The sequence below is a fragment of the Myotis nattereri genome (assembly GCF_964212035.1).
Source record: "Myotis nattereri genome assembly, chromosome: 2".
Lineage (NCBI taxonomy): Eukaryota > Metazoa > Chordata > Mammalia > Chiroptera > Vespertilionidae > Myotis > Myotis nattereri.
The window spans coordinates 17429903-17451727 of record NC_138076.1 but is presented as its reverse complement, the minus strand read 5'-3'; the positions used below and the strand labels follow the sequence as shown (position 1 = coordinate 17451727).

General features: G+C 40.6%; 1 protein-coding gene across 2 annotated transcripts in view; it reads right to left on the bottom strand.

The window, feature by feature from the left end:
- Positions 1-21825, bottom strand: part of RBPMS (RNA binding protein, mRNA processing factor) — a 179917-nt gene that overhangs the window by 93097 nt on the left and 64995 nt on the right. For both annotated transcript variants that reach the window (XR_013995515.1, XM_081083046.1), the window contains exons 2-4: positions 12994-13071; positions 9726-9764; positions 8520-8582 (exon numbers count right to left, since the gene is read on the bottom strand). Coding sequence is in view for 1 of the 2 variants with exons in the window: in XM_081083046.1 (XP_080939172.1) it covers positions 8520-8582; positions 9726-9764; positions 12994-13071 (180 nt within the window). In the remaining variant the exon portion in view is untranslated. The remainder of the gene's footprint in view (positions 1-8519; positions 8583-9725; positions 9765-12993; positions 13072-21825) is intronic.

Genomic DNA, 21825 nt, shown 5'->3' with positions numbered 1-21825 from the left:
AGACCATCACAAAGAGAGCAGAGCACGGGGGGTGGGGAAGCCTGTTTCAAGCTGGACTGAACTGTTTGTCAAGCCCCAAAAGGCATGCAATTGCTGAGAAAAAGAGGAGTCCAACAACCCTGCATCATGGCGCCACTATGCTAGCACAGGCACAGCCCCCAGCTTGGTGACGTCAAATGGCTGCCTTAAAAATCTGCAAGTCAAGAGTAAGCAGTTATAAACAGATTTAACAGATAAACACTAGATCAGACTCATGATCTCATCTGGCAGCCCTGCATATTTCCCATCCAAAAGTCCCAGCTGGGATCACACTAATTAGGCCTCTTCAACCACTCTGAGCAACAGGCTAAGAGAAATTTAGGGAGAAAATTTTAAAACTGGTAAGAAACATACTGACATGATGCCTGGTGAGGGGGACGTTGAGGTAAGCCATCTGATGCTTATGTTTGTGAAAAGGTTTTGTTTAGTGGAAATAATTCACCTAACTCACAAGCTGTACAAATATTAAGATCAAAAGTCCTAACTTGAACAACCTGCCTGGAAAACCTGTAATACAGGAAACAGAGACTATTGTCCAGACCTCTAAACCAAAGCCAAACGTCTGTGTGTGGCCAGTACCTGTCTCAACTGCCCTGTTGTCCCTCTGTACCCAAGAGTTTGTACCAGCACTTTATGGCTGTATCTTGGGACTAAGAAAGTGTATTCACGGCATAGGTTCATACTTACAGCACTTCCAAGTGTTTCTGCTTGGTAGTTTCCCTTTAACACCTTTGGAAGTGAACAATACCCCTATTTCACAGATGAGGAACCTGGTATAGTAATGAGTTAATTATGCCCAACTGTTTAGAAACTCAGTAGTCGGAGAGCTCAAAGTATTCAACAAAACTAAAATGATATAAAAGGTTGGAATCAGTGAGATATAAATAACTATAGTGTTTACCTCCATGCCAGGAATTTATGGAAATGAAAAAAGCGAAGTTTTTCTGATTATATAAGTCTTTTTTCAACATACATGTGACACTATCAAGTATCTTTTCAATGTGTTTTCTTACAAATTATTAAATATGTTTCTAAAATTTCTTTTTATCATGCACATAGTTGAATCAATAAATTTCTCCAATAATCAAGGAATAACTTAATATTATATATCCTCAATTCTTCTTCATTTTCCACTTACTATTAAGGCTGTGATGCTTTTTCTTCTTCAATTGCTTTCATCTCTTTATTCCTAAGTCTACACAGACCTTGAGAAAATACCTTTCCCTGATGTCTTAAGTTTTGCATTCTTTTACATACAGCATGCAAGTCTTATCTTATTAAAAGTATCATCCAATGGTTGGGTTGGGTTTTTCCCTCTCTTCTTTTATTAACAGGTAAATATTTAAGGTCAACAGTTCCATTAATTAGAACTGCCATCACAGTTCTAAATGTTTCTTTTTGTTAGTAACATTTTAAGTCATATGAGATATGAGAAGAACTCAAATCCACTACTGAAATCAGTCAGGAGTACTTATCAAGAACCCAGTGATCACTTCACACCTTCTAGGTTCGTTATAATAAAAACAAAAACAGAAAACTAGTGTTGGTGAGGATATGGAAAAATTGCAATCTTCATAACTTAGCTGGTGAGAATATAAAATGGTGCAGACACTATGGAAGGGTTTGAAGGTTATTAAAAAGCTAAAAATACAATTACCATATGACTCATGTTCCCCTAGTATATAGCCAAAGAAATTGTCCCTAGTCAAACAGCTACTTGTATACCAATGTTCACCAACGCACTACTCACAATGACCAATAACAGGTGGAAATAACTCCCAATTTCATCAACAGATGAACGGGTAAACCAAATGTGGTATATCCATACAGTGAAATATTACTGAGCCAAAAAAGAAATATCATTTTCATACATTCTACAAAATAGATGAATCCTGAAAACATTATGCTAAGTGAAAGAAGCCAGATACAGAAGGACAAATATTTTAATATCTAGAATAGGCAAATTAATAGAGACAGAAGATGAGGTTATCAGGGGCTAGATGGAAGGAAAAATGGGGATGTATTTCTTAATGGTTAGAGTTTCTGTTTGGGGTGATGAAAAAGTATTGGAAATAGATAGTGGCGATGGTTGTACAACATGGCAAATGTAATTAATGCCACTGAATTGTACACTTAAAATCATTAAAATGGCAATTAAAAATAATGTAACATACCAAAAACTTTGAATTGTATACTTTAAATGGGCAAACTATATATTGTAATAACTATGCATGGTGTCAGGTGGGCATCAGACTTAACGGGAGGATCACTTCATAAATTATATAAATATCTAACCACTGTGCGGTACACTTTAATATAATATTGAATGTCAACTGAAAGTGAAAAAAAATTTTTTTAAAGGGCAAATTATATAGTATGTGAGTTAATGGACTCAATGGACTTGGGGTGCAATGATAACTAGAGATGACTTAGATCAGCGATTTTCCATTGGTGTCCTGTAAGAATTTTTAAAACATGTAATACCTGACTATTAAGTAAGGGGCACTGACCTCTTTTCCCTTAGATTGTCAAATATAAAAATGACAACAGCCAACACATCTGGTGTGAACAAATCAAAATTATACCTATTTTTTGTCAGATCAGCAAAAAGATACATTTTTTTGGTGTGCTGCAGAATTTTAGTAATTAGTTTAGGTGAGCCATGAGTTGAAAAAGGTTGAAAAATTGTTGACTTAGATCAATGAGTCTAGTTTGAGAGTAAAGCAAAGTACTGCTATCCTAAGCAATGTTTAGTTAAGACAATTTGCAGTGCATAGTTTGATAACATCAGACTTCTCTGGTCCTAATATAAAATTCAGCCCCCCCCCCCATAACAACTATTTAAAAATAGGGAAGGAGAGATATAAAACAATTGGCACATATACACAAGAATCTACACACAATCTTTTCAAGTACTTCAGATGAGCAGTTCCCAAGCACTGGTGTAAGAGAATGCTCATTAAGAAACTGTACGCAAGCAAGGAACACGATGGGAAAAGACTAATTACTAATACTAATAATTGGATCAGAGAGTAACCAAGACAGAAACCATAACAAGAAAAGAATCTCTCCAACATGAGAAGTGGTTCATAACACTATGAACTATTCCATATAGAGGGATTTACTGAATTGAGGGTTAGGTTTCTTAATAGGAGAATCAAACAAAACATTACAAAATGGAATTTTCCCCAAAGAAATTTGAGGAAAAGCATTTAAGAGAACTGCCTGCACAAAAGACAGGAGGAGAAAATATAATAGCTATTAGTATCATATGTTTTTAATTCACTAATTAGAAAAGATGACCCTGAAAACAAGCATAATATATTGGGCCATAGAGGTGTGTCAGCTTCATGATACAGTATATTATCCTAAACTAGTGGGGTCCCTCGGCCTGGCCTGTGCCCTCCCACAATCCGGGACCCCTTGGGGAATGTCAGACTGCCAGTCTCAGCCCAATCCCTGCAGGCCAGGCTGAGGGACCCCACTGGTGCTGTGCACTGGGCCAGTTTTGGCCCGATCCCTGTAAGCCAGGCCAGGGTACCCCCCCAGTGCACAAATCTGTGCACCAGGCCTCTAGTATGTATATATGATCTTTGGTTAATCTCTTCCCACCCTCCCCACTCCCCACTTCCCTCTGAGATTCATCAGTCAGTTCCATGTTTATATGCCTGTGCATTGAGCATCTGCCCCCTGGTGGTCAGTGCACTTCACAGCTACTGGTCGAACAGTCGCTTAGGCTTTTACATATATAGATGGGACCATTCCCTCTACAAAGAGAAGAAGCCGCCTTGCTCCATAGTCACACACCAAACATGACCATGGCCATTTGTCCTGGATAGCGTGAATTAAACAGTCTGTCAATGCCACAAGGACTAAGAAGCAAGAGGCCTACTTCTATTGGTAGCAGCCATTCTCTCTAGGTCTCAGTTCCCCCAACTATAACAATAAGGTGATTTCTAACGTACAAAGACCTCTAATACTCTATGCTTAAAAGTTTAAAACATTGAGAAAAAGGTCAACTAGGAGCTTAATATATGCCCTATACTCACAAGACAGCCTCTGAGCAGAAGAATGCTAAGGTTCAATATTCCTCAGGTAAATATTAACAGTTACCCTTAAGTCCACAGAACAGGACAGAATTAGACATTTTGCTTGGAGTTCTTTCCAAGTTATTAATATACGAGCAACAAATAAAACTAATGATTAGCGAGAGGATGGTGCCAAAGGAAAGCTTACTGCCAGTGAAAAAGAAGAAGAGCTGAGTACACAAAGAACCTAAAACCAGACCTCAGGACAAGAAAGCCAATGAGCTGGGGCCATCTGGCATAGGGGTGGGCTTAAATATCTCTATCATTATGTTACAGTATAGCTCAATACCTGATATTTTAAATTATATAACCCTCAGGCACCAAGAAAAATTGCATTTATATTGCTATACTTTGCTTAGAAGGCAAGAAATCACAGCTTATGACTATGACCATTTAATAACCTAGCTCATAAGAGAATGTTGCCTTCGTCAGACGAGAGAGGTAATAACTATAAAAGCCTGCTGTTCTCCAGACAGAGGGTCAGTGACACCTTCATACACCTAGCAAAGATAACGGAAGGCAATGTAGGCTCCATTCTATGAGCAAGTTTCAACGGCTCATGTTAATTCCTTTACTAGAGGCCTAGTGCACAAAATTTGTGCACAGGCAGGGTTCCTAGGCCTGGCCAGCAATCAGGGACGATCTGTGGGGCAATTGGGGAGCCCCTGCTGGCACCCATCTTGGAGACAACCTGCAGGGTGATCGGGGGGTGGCACTGGCCCGCTTGCCGGCCAGCCCCACCCCCCAATCGCCCTGCGGCCACTGGTCGCCTCCCACAGGTGGGGTGATGAGGGGGCGGGGGGGGTGGGGGCTGGCCTGCTTGCCCAGCCTGCCCCACCCCCCACCACCACCTCCTGTCACCTCCCTTGGCAGGGCGACCAGCGGGGCGACCGAGGGGGAGACTCCCCGCTGGCACCCATCTTGGTTGGCCTGGGGCCTGCAGGCTGGGGGAAGCTCTTGCATTGAGTATCTGCCCCCTGGTGGTCAGTGCACATCATAGCGCTCTTCGGTTGATTTGCATATTAGGCTTTTATTATATAAGACTAGAGGCCCGGTGCACAAAAATTTGTGCACTTGGGGGGTGGGGGGGGGGGGAGGTCCCTCAGCCCGGCCTGTGCCCTCTCGCAGTCTGGGACCCCTCAGGAGATAACGACCTGCTGGCTTAGGCCTGCTCCCGGGTGGCAGAGGACAGGCCCAATCCGTAGGTGAGGCCCCTGGTCGGGCTCAGAGCAGGGCCAATTGAGGGGTTGGGGCGCTGCCCCCTGTCACACACAGAGCAGGGCCGATCAGGGGGTTGGGGAGCTCCCCCCTGTCACGCACAGAGCAGGGCCCATCAGGGGGTTGGGGAGCTCCCCCCTGTCACGCACAGAGCACGGCCATCAGGGTGTTGAGGAGCTCCCCCCTGTCACTCACAGAGTAGGGCCGATAGGGGAGTTGGGGCACCGCCTCCTGTCACACACAGAGCAGGGCGGATCATGGGGTTGGGGCGCAGCCCTCTATCACCCAAAGAGCAGGGCCGATCAGAGGGTTGGGGCGCCACCACTGTCACACTCAGGGCAGGGCCGATGGGGAGGTTATGGCTCTATCCCGCCACACACAGAGCAGGGCCTGTGTGTGTGTGTGTGGGGGGGGGGGGGGGGGGCGGCGCTCTCTATCACCCACAGAGCAGGGCCGATCAGGGGGTTGGAGCGCCGCCACTCTCACACTCAGGGCAAGGCCAATGGGGAGGTTATGGCTCTACCCCCGTCACACACAGAACAGGGTACGTGGGGTCGGGGGGTTGGGGCGCCACACCCTGTCACACACAGAGCCGCAGGGCGATCAGGAGGTTGGGGAGATCCCCCCTATCAGGCACAGAGCAGGGCCGATCAGGGGATTGGGGCGCCTTCCCCTGTCAGGAACAGAGCAGGGCAAATAGTTAGGTTGTGGTCCCGTCCCCTGTCACACACAGAGCTGCAGAGCGATCAGGGGGTTTGGGCGCTGCCCCCTGTCATGCTGATCCCGGTGCCAGGAGGCATATTACCCTTTTACTATATAGGATAGAGGCCTGGTGCACTGTGGGGGCTGGCTGCTTTGCCCTGAAGGGTGTCCTGGATCAGGTTGGGGGTCCCCACTAGGGTGCCTGGCCAGCCTGGGTGAGGGGATGATGGCTGTTTGCAGCTGGTCACACACCCTTCAGGGTGAGGGTCCCCACTGGGGTGCCTGGCCAATCTGGGTGAGGGGCTGAGGGCTGTTTTCAGGCTGGGACTGAAGCTCCCAACTGCTCCTTTTTTTCTTTTTCTTTTTTTATTCTGGGCCAGCTTTAGCTCTGAGGCTCCAGCTCTAAGGCCTCCGCTCCTGAACGAAGGTATCTGGTTTGTTTCAGCTCTATAATCGAAACTCTGTATCAATTCCAGCTCTGAGATCCCAGCTCGCTGAAAGCTGGTTTCTGGGGTTTTATTTAGCTTCTGTATTTGTTACAATGTTTTTTAAACTGCAGGCTCAGAGGCCTGCAAGGCAGGAGGGGAAGGTTGGTTTCCTCCGTCACAGAAGCAAGCAAGCCTCATGTTAGTTTCAAGCTGCCTGGCCGCCATCTTGGCAGGCAGTTAATTTGCATATCTCACTGATTAGCCAATGGGAAGGGTAGCAGTCGTACGCAAATTACCATGTTTCTCTTTTATTAGTTAGGATAAGAACAATGAAAAGAACCTGGTAAAAATGTCATCTAACATAACTCTGAAGGACCTAAAATATTTCTGAATTTAGAAAGATGTCACCTGGTTAGAATGAAAGAAAACACTATTTAAATAGAAACTGTGGTTTAATTTTTGAGTTTAAAATTTCTTTTTATGAGAAAATTCTGGTTGCATGTATGTAATACAAAAATCATGAAATAATTTTTAAGTAAAAATATTCAGCTATACACTTTGCTTTAGTGTGTACCACTGATAATCAATAAATAATTGGTTTACATTTTGTTCTGCCGGAGAGGACAGGGTAAGTGAGCAGTTGTTTTAACCAGAAGGTCATTTATACAAATCCAGAAAAATTCTAAGCTCTTTGGAACTCTTGGATTCCGAAGACATTCCTGTATGTTTTCATGAAAGTCCAACAATAACAAGCAAATTATTTCTTCTGGGAATGTATTAATTTTTTCCCAAAGCACAAGACCTCTGAAGATTTTGTCACAATGACACCATTATGTTGAACCCTTTCTCTTGGGTCAGCAAATCAATGGGACAGCGGATCTTTTCTAGAGCCCCTCCTCAGCATGGTCTGTCTTCGCATCAAGGAGCTCAGAAGAGCAACTGGCAGGGGTATTGGTCTAGTCTAGTGGTCGGCAAACTCATTAGTCAACAGAGCCAAATATCAACAGTACAACGATTGAAATTTCTTTTGAGAGCCAAATTTTTTAAACTTAAACTATATAGGTAGGTACATTGTTATTAACTTAATTAGGGTACTCCCAAGGCTTAGGAAGAGCCACACTAAGAGCCGCATGTGGCTCGCGAGTCGCAGTTTGCCAACCACGGGTCTAGTCTAAAGCAACACAAAGGCCAGTGATAAGCTCACAGAAGCTTTCACATGATACCCAGAGTACAACTAGTTAAGATACTACTTTCCTTTCAAGAAGCACCCTAGATACTTTTGGCCACATTAATCAATCCTCATCCACAGCTGCTTAGGCCAAGTGCCTGGAGCAGGATGGAGCCAAGCTTTTCACTGAGACTCCTCACCTGAGGGTCTGCTCTCAGCATCTGGACTAAATTAAATTGGCTTCTTTCCACATTCTCTCAGCTTGGTTCCCTTAAGTTGTTTTGTTTTTCAACATACCAAAGGGGGAAAGTATTTACCAAGGTAAAACTGGTAAACACTTTATAACATATGGCAGACAAGATACTTAAACCAAATACAGCTATGTCTACTCAATCACAGTTTATTCTCACTTATATCCCAATGCAGCATGTCTTTCAGGAAAGCCATATATGCAAGTTTTTAATCAGTCAGGATAATGACAATGACCTGTTTAAAAACAAAAAGCCACATACCTAAAATAAAACCTCATGAAATAAGAAAAGCCAAGTTTTTTTTATGTTTTCTTGGCTTAGGCTTACCTTTGAGAGCACAGTGATGGCCAAACTAAGCTGTACACCACCATGGGATATGACTGGGCTGAACTAAAATAAGACATTATCAGGTATTTTGAGCCTTATAGCAAAAGCTAGAGAAGAGCAAATTACTGAATAGTTTGCACATCTGACCACAATTCTAGGAAATAAATCTCTTTAGAGGGCTCATCAAATTGAGGAATCCTTTCCTGTTGGATTATGAAGTCATATTCCTTCCATTTGAGGTTCCGCTATTTCCCACCACCTCATAAGGAAACCCCCCAATGATTACACAAGTACTCACATTCAAAGCATTCTTCGCAGCTTCTGCTTCTGAGCGACTGTCAAAACTCACAAAACCTACGGGCTGAGGAAAGAAAAAGAAATATGAGGGGGGATAAATCAGGGGATATCTATTTTTCTGGGTCAGAGGTGATGTCAAAGTGAAGAGCTAAGATAAAGAAATGACCACAGGCATTTGTGTAGAAATAAGAAAGCCAGTCCAGAAGAATCATGACTCAGTGGTTTAGCTAAATTTCTAAGATGAATCAAAGAGATTGTGAGTGTGGTTCTTCAAGGGCATATAGCTGGGGTGTTAGAGAATCATAAAATAATCTAGAAGGGGTTGGAAGGTGAGCAGCAGTGAACAAGGGAATAGAGGAAAACTTGGGTCAAGAGACTCTACTTTTCTAAATTAATTCAATGTCCCTCAGTTTCTTCATCTTTTTAAGTATAAAGAGAACCGAATCACCTTCTGGTACACAATCAGTGCAAGGACTACAATGACACAATTATAAAAGCCCGTGCTCTCACTGCATGATCAAAATTACAGATGAACATTTTCATCGCAAATCCCATAATGTTCCAACTAAAGAGAAAGGGGTCATAATCCCTTTGGACTCAGTATCTTTTAGTCCAGAAGGATACTTGCAACATAGCTTATTCCTGATGAACCAGAGAAAACCCCACTGAGTGTCAAAAAGTGATTGGGAGGTGAGCATGCTGAGTGTTCAGCATTAGAGGGGAAAAAGCATACAGCTGAAAAATTTAAGAAGTTTGCAGGAACTACCAGGGTTACTGATTACCACCTCCATTCGGGGTTTGAGAGAGAACATGATTCTTCATCACCAGATACGCATACCGATTGTGAAAGGCTGCCTGTTTAACCTTATTAAAAACACACACACACAAACAGGAAAGAATTGGGAATAAAAGTGAATTTGGGTAATAATTACTTTTGAATATACAAATAAACCCCAAAATACCTATGCTGGATGCGTTACATTTGTCTTCCTTGGGGTTAGTCCCAGACATCCTAGCTGGAGACTATGGAATTACAAGCCATTTTCCTGTGCTAATTCCTAACCAATCTCACCCTATTTTTTAAAGCTACAACAAAATAAAATCCTAATGGGAATAAAGTATGTTGAGCCCTAGCAACATTCCTGAAGAAAGTCAATTCAAACTTATTGCAGAAGTGATCATTAATATGCAAGTTTAAAATGCTTACCTGCTTAGATGTGAGCTTTATAAGAGAACCCTCATAGCCCTGAAAATAAAAAAGAACCACATTTAGACAAAAAAAAAAAAAGAAAGAAAGAAAAAAAAGGGGGGGAGAATTATAATAGCATCTTCTCAAGTAAAAATAAGTCCTTTATCCTTTATGACTATTGACTACTACCTCTTTCACAAATGCCTTTTAAATTAACCAGGAGAGCAAACTGTACACAGGCACACATGCACACACCCATGTGTACAAATGTCTGTTTGCAGACTTGGGGCATAAAAGAAACCAACCCCTGAAATTCATGCATTTTTATGTTTCTTTCCATTTTTTTTCATGAAATTATGCAATGGCAGGAAAATTGGTGTCTGTGTACAGCAGATCTCTTTGTTTTATAGACCTAGGAGATTGAAGGAGGTAAATTTAATAAGATAGGACGGTAAGAGTATGTGATAACTTGGTCATGTATTTGCTATAAAATAACAATAATGAAACATTAAGAATGTACTATATTTTGGTGATCACTCTGTAAGTTATATAAATATCTAATCAACATGGCTGTACACCTGAAACTAATATAATATTGTATATCAACTCTAATTGAAAAATAAAATAAAAAATTATTAAAAAAAAAAAAAAAAAGAATGCACTGGGTAGAACCTATTTGTCAAAATTTCAAAACTGCCAGGAAAGGTGAAGCAGGTAGTGATGCTAAATTTTGTTGAGGTTTTTTTAAATTTCTTTTTCAGTTCTTTTGATTATTTATTGAATCAGCCAATTTTCCTGTTGGTATTCTGATTGGGACATACAAAAATGCCCTACTGAGTTTTTACTTGAGCTCATCTTCAAAGAAGATAGAAACACTCCCTTCCAAAACCTCCTTTCGCCCCTCCCTGGCTTCTCAGGGTAAGGACAACAAAGTGTGTTTATTTCTGAAAACAATCAATAGCGGGTGGCTTGCACTGATGGATGACACAGAGAGGGAAAACACCGCTTGACATGATTGACCACCGCACGTATCAGTGTAGAGACAGATTTGCAGACCAGTGTCAACCTTCAGGGACTTTAATTAAAAGATGGTTGTTAGGAATGTAGCAGGGTCCTGACTTTAGGGAAGCATTTCTGGGTAGAATGTTGGGATTGATTCATCCTCATATCTTCCCAGCATAGAACTATGTGACCAATTAGCTACTGTAAACATTTTACCTCAAAGGCCTTGAGCTCTTCTGGATAAAGAGGTCATGATTCACAGCCCTGCCTCTTCCCTTTTCAAGGTGCTTTCTCTGAAAAACCCAGAGGTTTAAACACCCTGAAGGCCTCAGCGGCAAAGGACAAATGAATATTTCACTCAAGTACAAACCACTGGCAGGACTATACTGTGCTCTCAAGTCACAAGAAGAGAATTAGTACCACACAGTAGTTCAGAGCAAGGACGGCAGTCAGACTGCTTGGGTTCGAATCCTGGCCCTGTCATTTACTGTGTGTGTAAACTTGAGCAAAATTTATTCAACTGCTCAAAGTTTCATTTTCCTCATTTGAATAAATGAGGCCAACCCACTGTAAAGGATTATGATGAGAATTAAATGAGATAATTCATATAAGGGGCTTGCTAGATGAATATCTCTCTCCACATATATAAACACAATAGTATTTTGTCCGTTAAGAAGGCCAATTAGCTTAAAATGTCCTCATCCTACAAAAGGGATAGTAAAAATTGCAACCCTGCAGAAGTAAGTCAGGAAATTCTATCAAGTTGGCACTCTCTTCCTACAACATCTCTTTCTTTCCCACTTCCTCTCAGTTAACCTCATGTCTAAGCTTTCTGTTTCTTCTGACCTGTCAACATTTATTACTGCATTAAGACAGTGATGTTTAACCGGTGTTGTAAGAATTTTTAAAACATGTAATACCTGACTATTTAGTCAGGAGCACTAACCTCTTTTCCCTTAGATTGTAAAAAAAAAAAAAAAAAAAAAAAAGACAACAGCCAAAACAACAATAGCTTCCTGGTGTTAATAAATAAAAATTATACCTATTTTTTTTTTGTCAGATCGGCAAAAAATATATTTTTTGGTGTGCCACAGAATTTTAGTAATTAGTTTACATGTGCCATGAGATGAAAAAGGCGGAAAATCGCTGCATTAAGGGATATCTGTCAGAATGGAATTATGTCATTGTATGATGCCTTCTTGGCATATAAGCTAGACTCTATTTTATCTTTGTTGGTTTTAACTGGCTGCCCTCTGGATCCTCTCTCTTCCTTTCCTACACAGCTGTTTTCAGCTGTTACATCCTGTTCCCTCTGCCTAAAAAAACTAGATACTTTTCCTCAACCTGTCTTGGCTGGACTCCTGCTTCAAGTGGAATGGATCTTTAACCAAAAATCAAGATGGTCCATTGCCTAATCATAAGTATGGCCCCAGCTGGCATCACTGGCTGACATGTCAGCAACATCCAGCTCAGACACAAGCCCTGAGTTTCTCATGACTTCCAGATTCACTCCTTGAGGGCCAAGGCCTCCAGCCCACAATTTGCCCCAGTCTAGCCTTCTCCAATCCTCCACAGGCTAACCTTCAAGGTTTTGCCTAGGCAACATGGTTATTTCAGCTTTTGTCTGACTTCCTGTTAAGTTTTCAATTCCAGATTCATTCAGTATCTCCAAAGTAGTAATATCTCAATAGCCACACTGCATTAAATATTCAAGCACCAGGAAAGCTTCCCCTTATGCCAAACAATACTTTACAATATTGTTTTTACTTTATTTGAAACTTAGGATATTTTTCTCATGAAACAAATATGGTATTAGGTTCCTAGTCTAATTCATAAAAGCCTAGTTCTGCCTCCAAAGACTAGTACTAATAGAACTATTTCAACTAATAATCTCCTAGGGATAGGGCTTGATTTATATTATTGCATTTGAAATATAAATACATAATGAGCAACTGGTAATATTTTTGGTGATCTGTACCTAGAAAAACATCCCCAATTGCCGGAGGACACTAAGGCTGTTACACGTGGAAGAGACAGATACAAGTCCACATCAGTTAATAGAAGATACTTGTCTCGATTAGCTATTAGAAGGACAAAAGGCCATTTCCATCTTTTGTAAGTAACACTGTAAGGTAGGGTTGAGTTGTTAAATTCCCATTGCTTATTAACCTTTTAAAAATATCACTTTATAGGGTACTTTCTCAAGCATTTCATTTCTTCCTCCAAAAAGACACCATGAAGCTTTCTGTTTCCTTTTACAATTTCTGAAAGATAGAAACGGTACCTTAAATGGTCTGAAAAGCAGATAGAGCTCCCGAGGTTTGATGTCCAGGGGCAGACCACTGACAAATAGGGTCCGGACCTGGAAAAGAAATATGAGACGTGATCAACGGAGTGGAATCCAGATAATAGCTCTCACTTGAAACTTCAAAAACACATTTTTTCAAATAGTCCGTGAATCCTACCTAATTCGTGTTCTTTCAATGACAGAAGAGTACTCTAATGTTAAGATGCCATTAAGTCAACTCTTCTATGTGGATTATTCAAAGTGAACCACCTATAGCTGATTTAAATTCATAAATTGACTTCCTTCCCAACTAGCAATTGCCTGGTCCTAAAAATGTGAGGGAAAGAGAGGGTCCATATAATTAAAGTGTTAGCTTTAAAAAATGTCATGAAGACAGAAAATCTACCATTCCTCTGCTCTAATCAAATGAACCTAGAATGTGGTTCAAAAATAAAATCAACACAACTTTTGCTTCCCTCATCTGCACTGATAATTACCGTCATTTTAATAAATGGGAAAGCTTATCAAACAATTCAAACACATCTAAACAGTAGCCAGAATGCTTAACTCTGCATCTTCCCAGTTCCAAGACAGAAGGACAGACCTCACTGACCTACACCTATAAGGGCTAGGGTACAAACTCCGTGCTTAACGTCAGCTAAAACACAGCTCACAGGTGACACACTTCCAGCTGGGAGGATCGGAGAAAACACGTTCGCATCTGAGTGGGAACTTGGAGGATAGGTAGGATTTTTCCACACAGATATAAAAGGTGAGATGGAATGGTGCAGAGGAAAGCACTAACCAAGGCAATAAAGAGGAGATAGCACAGTGCATTCTGGAAGATAGGTGGGAAAAATTGAACAGGTAGGATCAAACCCCAGGGGACATTAAAAGTCACTGGCTCAGAAATTTGATCTTCAATCAGTTGGCAAGGAGTAACCACTGAATTATCACCACCACTACATTTTGTTTCTACTCATTTACTTTAGTGGATTTTGTGTGCCTTTAGTCCCTCTATCCCAGCTCTACTGAAAGGTAACTGATATATAACACTGAATAAGCTTAAGATGTACATGTTAATTTGCTATACTTATATACTGCAAAATGATTATCACAGCATTAGCTAAAGCCTCTGTTCACATCATATAATTACTATTTCTTTTTTTGTGGTGAAAACATTTAATATCTTACTCTCAGCAACTTTTAATATATAATACAGCATTGTTAATTATAATCACAATGCTATGCATTAGATTCCCAAAACTTATTCAACTTCTAACTGAAAGTGTGTGCCCTTTGCTGAACATCTTATCTCTCCATTTCCCTCATCGCCCCCTCCCCAGACCCTGATAACCACCATTCTACTTTCTGTTTCTATGGGTTTGGCTTCACCACATATTTTCTATTCCTCTTCTCTACTCAGGCTGATACAATATGATTGAGGTCCTCGTTAGAAATCATATTGCTACTTAAAAATTCAATGCTCAATTGTTAACATGTATAAATGTGAAAGAGTCACTCCCCCCTCCTCTCCCCCCCCCCACCCCCCGCCCTGAGAAATAGGGAGAATATTTTCTATAATCCTAACACTCTCCATTAGCTCTGGTTGTAAAGTGCAAATCAGCAAGCAAGATCGTTTCACTGATCCAGCACAGTACATGGCAAAATGGCATGCCACCCCTCGTACACTGCTGGTGGGAATGCAGACTGGTGCAGCCACTGTGGAAAACAATATGGAGTTTCCTCAAAAAACTAAAAATGCCTTTGACCCAGTAATCCCACTTCTAGGAATATATCCCAAGAAATCAGAAACACCAATCAGAAAGAATATATGCACCCCTATGTTCATAGCAACACAATTTACAATAGCTAAGATTTGGAAAGAGTCTAAGTGCCCATCAGCAGATGAGTGGATTAAAAACCTGTGGCACATCTACACAATGAAATACTACACTGCTGTAAGAAAGGAACTCCTACCATTTGCAACAGCATGGATGGACCCAGAGAGCATTATGCTAAGCGAAATAAGCCTATCGGAGAAAGATAAATATCACATGATCTCACTTATTTGTGGAAGATAATGAACAACATGAACTGATGAAGAGAAATAGATCCAGAGACATAGAAGCATTGAACAGACCATCAAACCTCAGAGGGAAGGCAGGGGAGAGTGGGAAGGGGAATTAGAGATCAACCAAAGGACTTGTATTATGCATATAAGCATAACCAATGGACAAAGACATTAGGGGGTGAGGGCCTGTGCTGAGGGACAGGAGCAGTGGGGAGAGGTCAATGGGGGAAAAAAAGGAGACATATGTAATACTTTCAACAATAAAGAATTTAAAAAAATATATTATGCTGCTTGCATGTAAGGGTTTAAGAACCACTGTGGTGATATATACAGCTCCACTATCATGAATCCCTTACTTTACTACTAGTGGCCCAGTGCACAAACTTGTGCATGGGTGGGGTCCGGCCAGCCTGTCCTGATAGGGCCGATCAGGTGGGCTGGCCAGGGGGAGGGGCCACAGGCAGCTGGCCGGCCCCACCCCCTGGTCGAACTCACGGTCAAGGGGACAATTTGCACATTAGCTTTTTATTATATAGGATTTCCTTATTCATTCATATTTTAGGCAGCTTTGAGGTTCAATTGATACATAATAAACTGTACATCTTGTTTATAATTTTATAAAATTTGACATGTATAACCTATAAAACCATCAGACTAAGATAATGAACATATCACCCCCAAGTTTCCTCATGCCCTTTAATCTTCCTTCCATTTGTCTTACCATCTGCCTTCATAACAGTATGTATGTTCTCAAGTTTTACACAAATTGAGGCATAAAATATGTATACTTTTTGTCTGACTTCTTCCCCTGTAGCATAATTACTTTGAGATTCATTCACATTGTTACATCAGTATCGATATTTTACGTCTTTTTATTACTGAGTAGTATTCCGTTGTGTGGGTATATTACAGTTCGTTTACCCATTCACTTGTAGATGAGACACTGGTTTGGGGCTTTTACAAATAAAATGCTATGAGCATTCAGCTCGGCCTGTGTGGCTCAGTGTATGAGTGTCATGAACCAGGAGGTCATGGTTTCATTCCCAATCAGAGCACATGCCCACGTTGCAGGCTTGATACTTGGTAGGGAATGTGCAGGAGGCAGCTGATTTGATGATTCTCTCTCATCATTCATGTTTCTATATCTCTCTCCCTCTCTGAAATCAATAAAAACAAACATATTTTAAAAATGCTATGAACATTCACACATCAATCTGTACAAATCTCGTATGGACATATATTTTTCTTTTTTCTTGGGTAAAATACCTGGGAGTGGAATAGCTGGATGATGTGGTAGATATATGCTTAACTTCTTAGAAAATCGCCTTCAGTTCCTTGCTCAGAACATGATAAATGTTCTGGTACCTCAAACAAATGTGTTTTCTGTTGCTATTGGATGAGTGTTTTATAAATGTCAATTAGGTCAAGTTTGTTGTTCAAAATATCTTTTGCTTCCCCTCTTCTCCCCCAAATTGGCCAGTGATTTCCAAGGCACATTTTTTTGTAATAATTATTTATGTATTTTTAGAAAGAGTGTGGGAGAGGGGGGAGAGGGGGGGTACATTAAGGTTCATCCACATCCATAAAATGTAATATGCAAACATTGTTTTTATTCTGTAAAAAACAGCCAAGACTTGTATTTGGAGAGGGGGAAAATGCCTTTTAGGATATATATACACCAACATGTTTATATTTACAGATATATGGTTTAGCACTGATAAAGTGATTTTAATGGTTTTTATTATTGTTTTTTCTATCTTTCTATAGTAAGCATATATTAGATACTTTTTGTTGTTGTTGTTAACATTCACCCAAGGATATTTTCCCATTTATTTTTTTAGAGTGCAAGGGACGGGGAGAAACATAGATGTGAGAGAGACACATCGATTGGTTGTCTCCCGCACATGCCCCAACCAGGGCTGGGGATCAAGCCTGCAACAGAGGTACATGCCCTTGACCAGAATTGAACCTGGGACCCTTCAGTCTGTGGGCCAACACTCTATCTTCTGAGCCAAAGCAGCCTGGGCAAGAATTGTCTAATTTTAATAAATACTTTGTTTTCTTGAGGAAACTATAAATGATGCCAACATTTGTAATAAAAGTTGTCAGATTATGGAAAAAACTTTTCTGATGTAAATCTTTCAGAAATAGAAGAGATTCTTATTTTAGTGTCTCAACAGGAAACTGTTATGCAGGGGCGGGGGGACTGTTAGGGCGATGTTTGCCACTCATAGATGACAAGAGGCTCAAAGCAACTCTGTTTTGTTCATCAAATTAGAGGCAACTAAGATGTCTGACACTTTATTTACACATGGAAACAACTTAAATTTCTTAGAATCTAGTGAAGCCCAACATTTTCTCAGGAACCTGCCAGCGTATGTCACTTCTCACTGAAGGGATATTCTCTCCTTTGATAGAACAGATCTACTGACTAGGAGAAATAATTTTTAAACATTTACATTATGAGATATGAGTACAACTAAAGGTCACTTAAATCCAAATGCTTGGAATCCATGTGCTTGGAATCCTTTCTGGACTTCTTTAGATTTGTAAAGTTCATTAAGCAAGTTTTTTAAAGAAAGTCATGCATAATGAATTGGAAAATAACTCTTCCTGAGCATGTAATTCATGCTTTTCTATAAGTTCTAGGTAATTGGGACCTAGAATCCTGGATATATTTGAAACATTTGTTTCCTTTTCTTTTCACCACCACACTTTTTATCTGAGCCACTGAATAACAAGGCACTCGGGGTTTTGTCTGTGCCGTGTCTATGGAATCACAAAAGTAAGACATGGTTCCTGACCGCAGGGAGCTTACAGTCAGGGGAGGAAGCAGAACATGCAAATGACCTCCGTAATAACAGAAGGCTTACCTCATTCACAAAGTAACCCATTAGAACCCAAACAGTGAGGTAAAAACTTAAGAAACATGTATATCCATGATTAAATACTCAGAAAAAATCCCCCCTCCCCAAAATAGCAAATGAAAGACCCCAAATGAACTTTGTGGCAGGTCAATCATTCTCCAGGGCAGCCTTTAATTTACCAGCAGTGCCTAAGGACGTAGATGTGCCTGGCACTATGCCTTTAGCATCACAGATGTTTACTTTATCAGACACATGGGGAAACACATTTCTTAGTCAAGGACACAACATGCCTCAGAGAAGTTTAAGACATGAAGCTGCTGACAGCTCTATCCCAAAGGGACCTAATGAATTCAGTGGATGTGCCTCCAACTTCATTTTTATCCCAACAGGACTGAAGAACAAATGCTAGAAGTGGACCTGTGCAGAACAGTAAGAGCAAGAGCCTTCTTGGCTCAGCTCTATGTATCGTTCCTACAGACGCCACAGTTACATTTTGTGTTCTTAAATGGCACTGCCAGCTCCCAGTGGGAAAGACAAGCCACATTTCAGTGACTGACTTCTAATTTAATAAACTCTAATTCAGTAAGTAAAGTCATTGTGTCAGTCTTAAGCTTTCCTGGGTAGAAAGGCCAAAACAGGCCTTGACATGGAAAGGCCCTACCTTTAATAAATAACAGGCATGATCTCGTAAGTAATCTAAACATTAAAGTTAAAACCAACAGACAATGCTTATTAATTTCAGTACATTGCAGAGAATAATCATGCACTTTTCAGTAAGCAGCCACATCTGTTTACTTGTTTAGAAAAAGGTCTTAGGGGTCATCCTCTATTTGCTCTGAACTTACCTCTTGAGGTTCCTCTTAAATTCACAGGATGAGGACAGGCAATTTCTCATTTTTTTATAATGACTTGTGAATAAGTGCGTATAGCTACTCATTTGAAACATTCTAATGAGTAAAACCCATGGGTTTGTGCTCCTATGACCTTCTGTCCTCTGCAAACTTTCCATCTACCCACCTTTTTAAACATATAACTACAGACTCCAAAAGAAGCTTTCGAATGTGCTGTGTGTTTAAAGCATTCTTTTGGAGTAATCATTCTTTATAACACACAAGTGGACTCACAGATAAGAACTTTCAAAGCACATTTTAGAACTTGAAGGCTTTTTTGCAGTAGGTAGCAAAGTCCCAGGCCCAGAGTGTATGCTGTATAAATATCTCTTGCATTTATTTAGAAATCTACAGAACAATGTGTTGTATTCATGGGACACAGTAAATGCTTACTTTTCGACACCTCTGGTGACTGACTACATGGCAAACAAAATGAGGTGATCACATTTCCTATCACAATCATATCAGTGCAGTTACCACAATATCAAATGATAAACACTCATACATGACAAAAAGGCAAAAGAGATTAACATTATAAGAGATGAACATTTAAGGAGATAAAAACAACCAGAATCAAGGGGGAAAAAATGAAAAAGAAAAATTGACTGAAACCATAAAAGATCATAAAAAAATTCAGGACTGCACCTATTAACAAGGACAGGGTGATCAATACCTGTTACTAGTAAAATCACTCACATTTCAACTGCTGTTTGAAATATACTTATGTATAAATCAGTCCAATTTCAACAAATGTATGTAAATGTATGTAATTCACAAAAAGTTTTAAAAAGGATACCCAAATTCACTTGCATGCACAGTAAAATGCAAACCCCAAAAATTGTTCATAATCCCAGTTTAATTTTTTCAGTGTTTTTAAAACTTAATACATGCTCAAGTAAAAAAAAAAAAAGTACTGAAAGAATGTATACTTAATTCCTTACATGTTAATAGCGGGGAGGGAGTTCTGTATGTTTATAGTGTAGATGGTAGATACGATTTACAGAATTCACATTTTATATATTTACACACTTTGGCATTTAAATATTTATAAGCATAAGTTATTTACTTTTTAAAAAGAGAGAACAAGCCCAAGCCCAAATGTATCTCCTTTCTTTGAAGATATAAACCTTGGGTCCTGCCTATCTACTTTTGTCCTTAGAAATTCTCATTTTCCTGCCTATCCTTGTCCATAGGGACAAGCTTGATCTAGTAGAAATATACATTCATGTACTTGAGTCACATTTCAATTCTGACCACAAATCAGGGTTTCTTCATACTTAATCCAAAAACAAAATCTAACCTAAAAGGGGCACCAGCGCCTCTAAGATAAGGCCATAGGAGCAGGATCGTCCTAGTCGCAAAGGGTATTTCCTGCTTTGTGACCATCCTACTTTCCACTAAGGCAAGAACAGAGGGATCACTCACTCTCCAACACCTAAGGGAGTGTCATCTCTTTTCTGAGAGACCACGTAATATGAACTTGGTTTCAGGGACAGAGAAGTTCAAAAAAATCTGTGCAGATTTATATCTGTGCAGCATAAATCCCATAGGGTTGGGGTGTTTTAACCCAAAAGACGGGAAGGGGAGGGAAAGGGTGTTCCAGAGCCATGTTTGTAAGTTTTACACACTGGTTAAATTACATCACTCTTTTTAATAAAGTATACATTGATTTAATTCTTTGCTTAATCTGTAAGCACCAGCTGAAACACCATATTGCAAAACTGACGTCTGTAGGTCATCTTGCTTCCAAAGGTGGCTTTGTTGCCCTCCTATGATGTCCCATTCCTGTCTTGCCACCATGGAAACAGATTACCAGTCATTAAAATGGACTGTCACGCATTTAATTCTGGTTGCAACTCAGTAGAATCTGATCAGCCTTTGGTCAAGCTCCAGTTTTTGCTGGCACTGGCTTCAAGTTGGAGTAGGTGGTCAAGTTTCTTCTTCCTGACAATGGCCACCTACTGGACTTGAAGATTCACTCCTTTTCTAGCCCTAGGAAGGTATGTTTTGGTTCAAGAGTCCAGGTTACTATAGACACCAAGGACTCACTAGATGGTGTCTGTCAGGTTTGGTTTAGTTTTAAAGTGATAATTGCTCTTTTCTTTCTAAAGGAAAAAAGCAACATAATTACCTTCAATGCACACCTCTCCAGTTTTAGGGTGCTCATTAGCGTTTGCCCTGGGTTCTACTCAGTTGGTTGACGCTATGCTTAGAATAAGCCAATTTATACCTTGATTTAGGGCCCGTGGAAACCAGGTCCCTTTGCCAAGGTGATCAGAAAGTTTCCAGTAGTACCAGGAAAAGAAGGAAGACTCGTGGGAGCACATGTGGAAGGAGGAGGAGTGTGGCATCCATAAACTCATATACACAGGGCTCAGAACATGCCCAGAGAATTGAGATAGCAAGTGAGTTCTAGGTATATCGTGCCTAATGAACTAGGTCCATTCTTTGAGGAGCAGATCCCAGCCCAACCCAATGTCGATTTATAACCAGATGGTCTCAATCTCTCACTTTGATAGGACTTCTTAAGACTAAAGTCAAATCTGGGCCATCCCTTATCTCTGTTATGTATTAGTCTAAAAAGAAAGAGACAAAGAGAAAATTTCTAAAGTTTGAAAACTGCCAGGAGATGTGTCTGTAACATGTAGGCACTTAACGTCATTATTAAGAAATTTCTTTAGTGTTGTCATGCCGGGGTCCAACCCCAGCAGGTCCAGGGGTCCCCAAAGGTGTGGACAGAGTCGGCGAAGAAGGAATGACACGGAGACAGCGTTCAGTTGATCAGCAGCCTAGCCAGGATCTCCAGCCAAGTTCTGGTCTGGATCTCCAGAGAGGTTCTGCTTAGGATCTTCAGCCAGGTTCTGTGTCCATGTTCTCTCGCTAGGTTCTCCATCCAGCCAGCTTCTCCAGCCAGGTTCTCCAGCCAGGTTCAGTCGCCAGGTTCTGTGGCCAGGTTCTTCAACCAGGTTCTGTCTAGTTTCTCCAGCCAAGTTCTGTA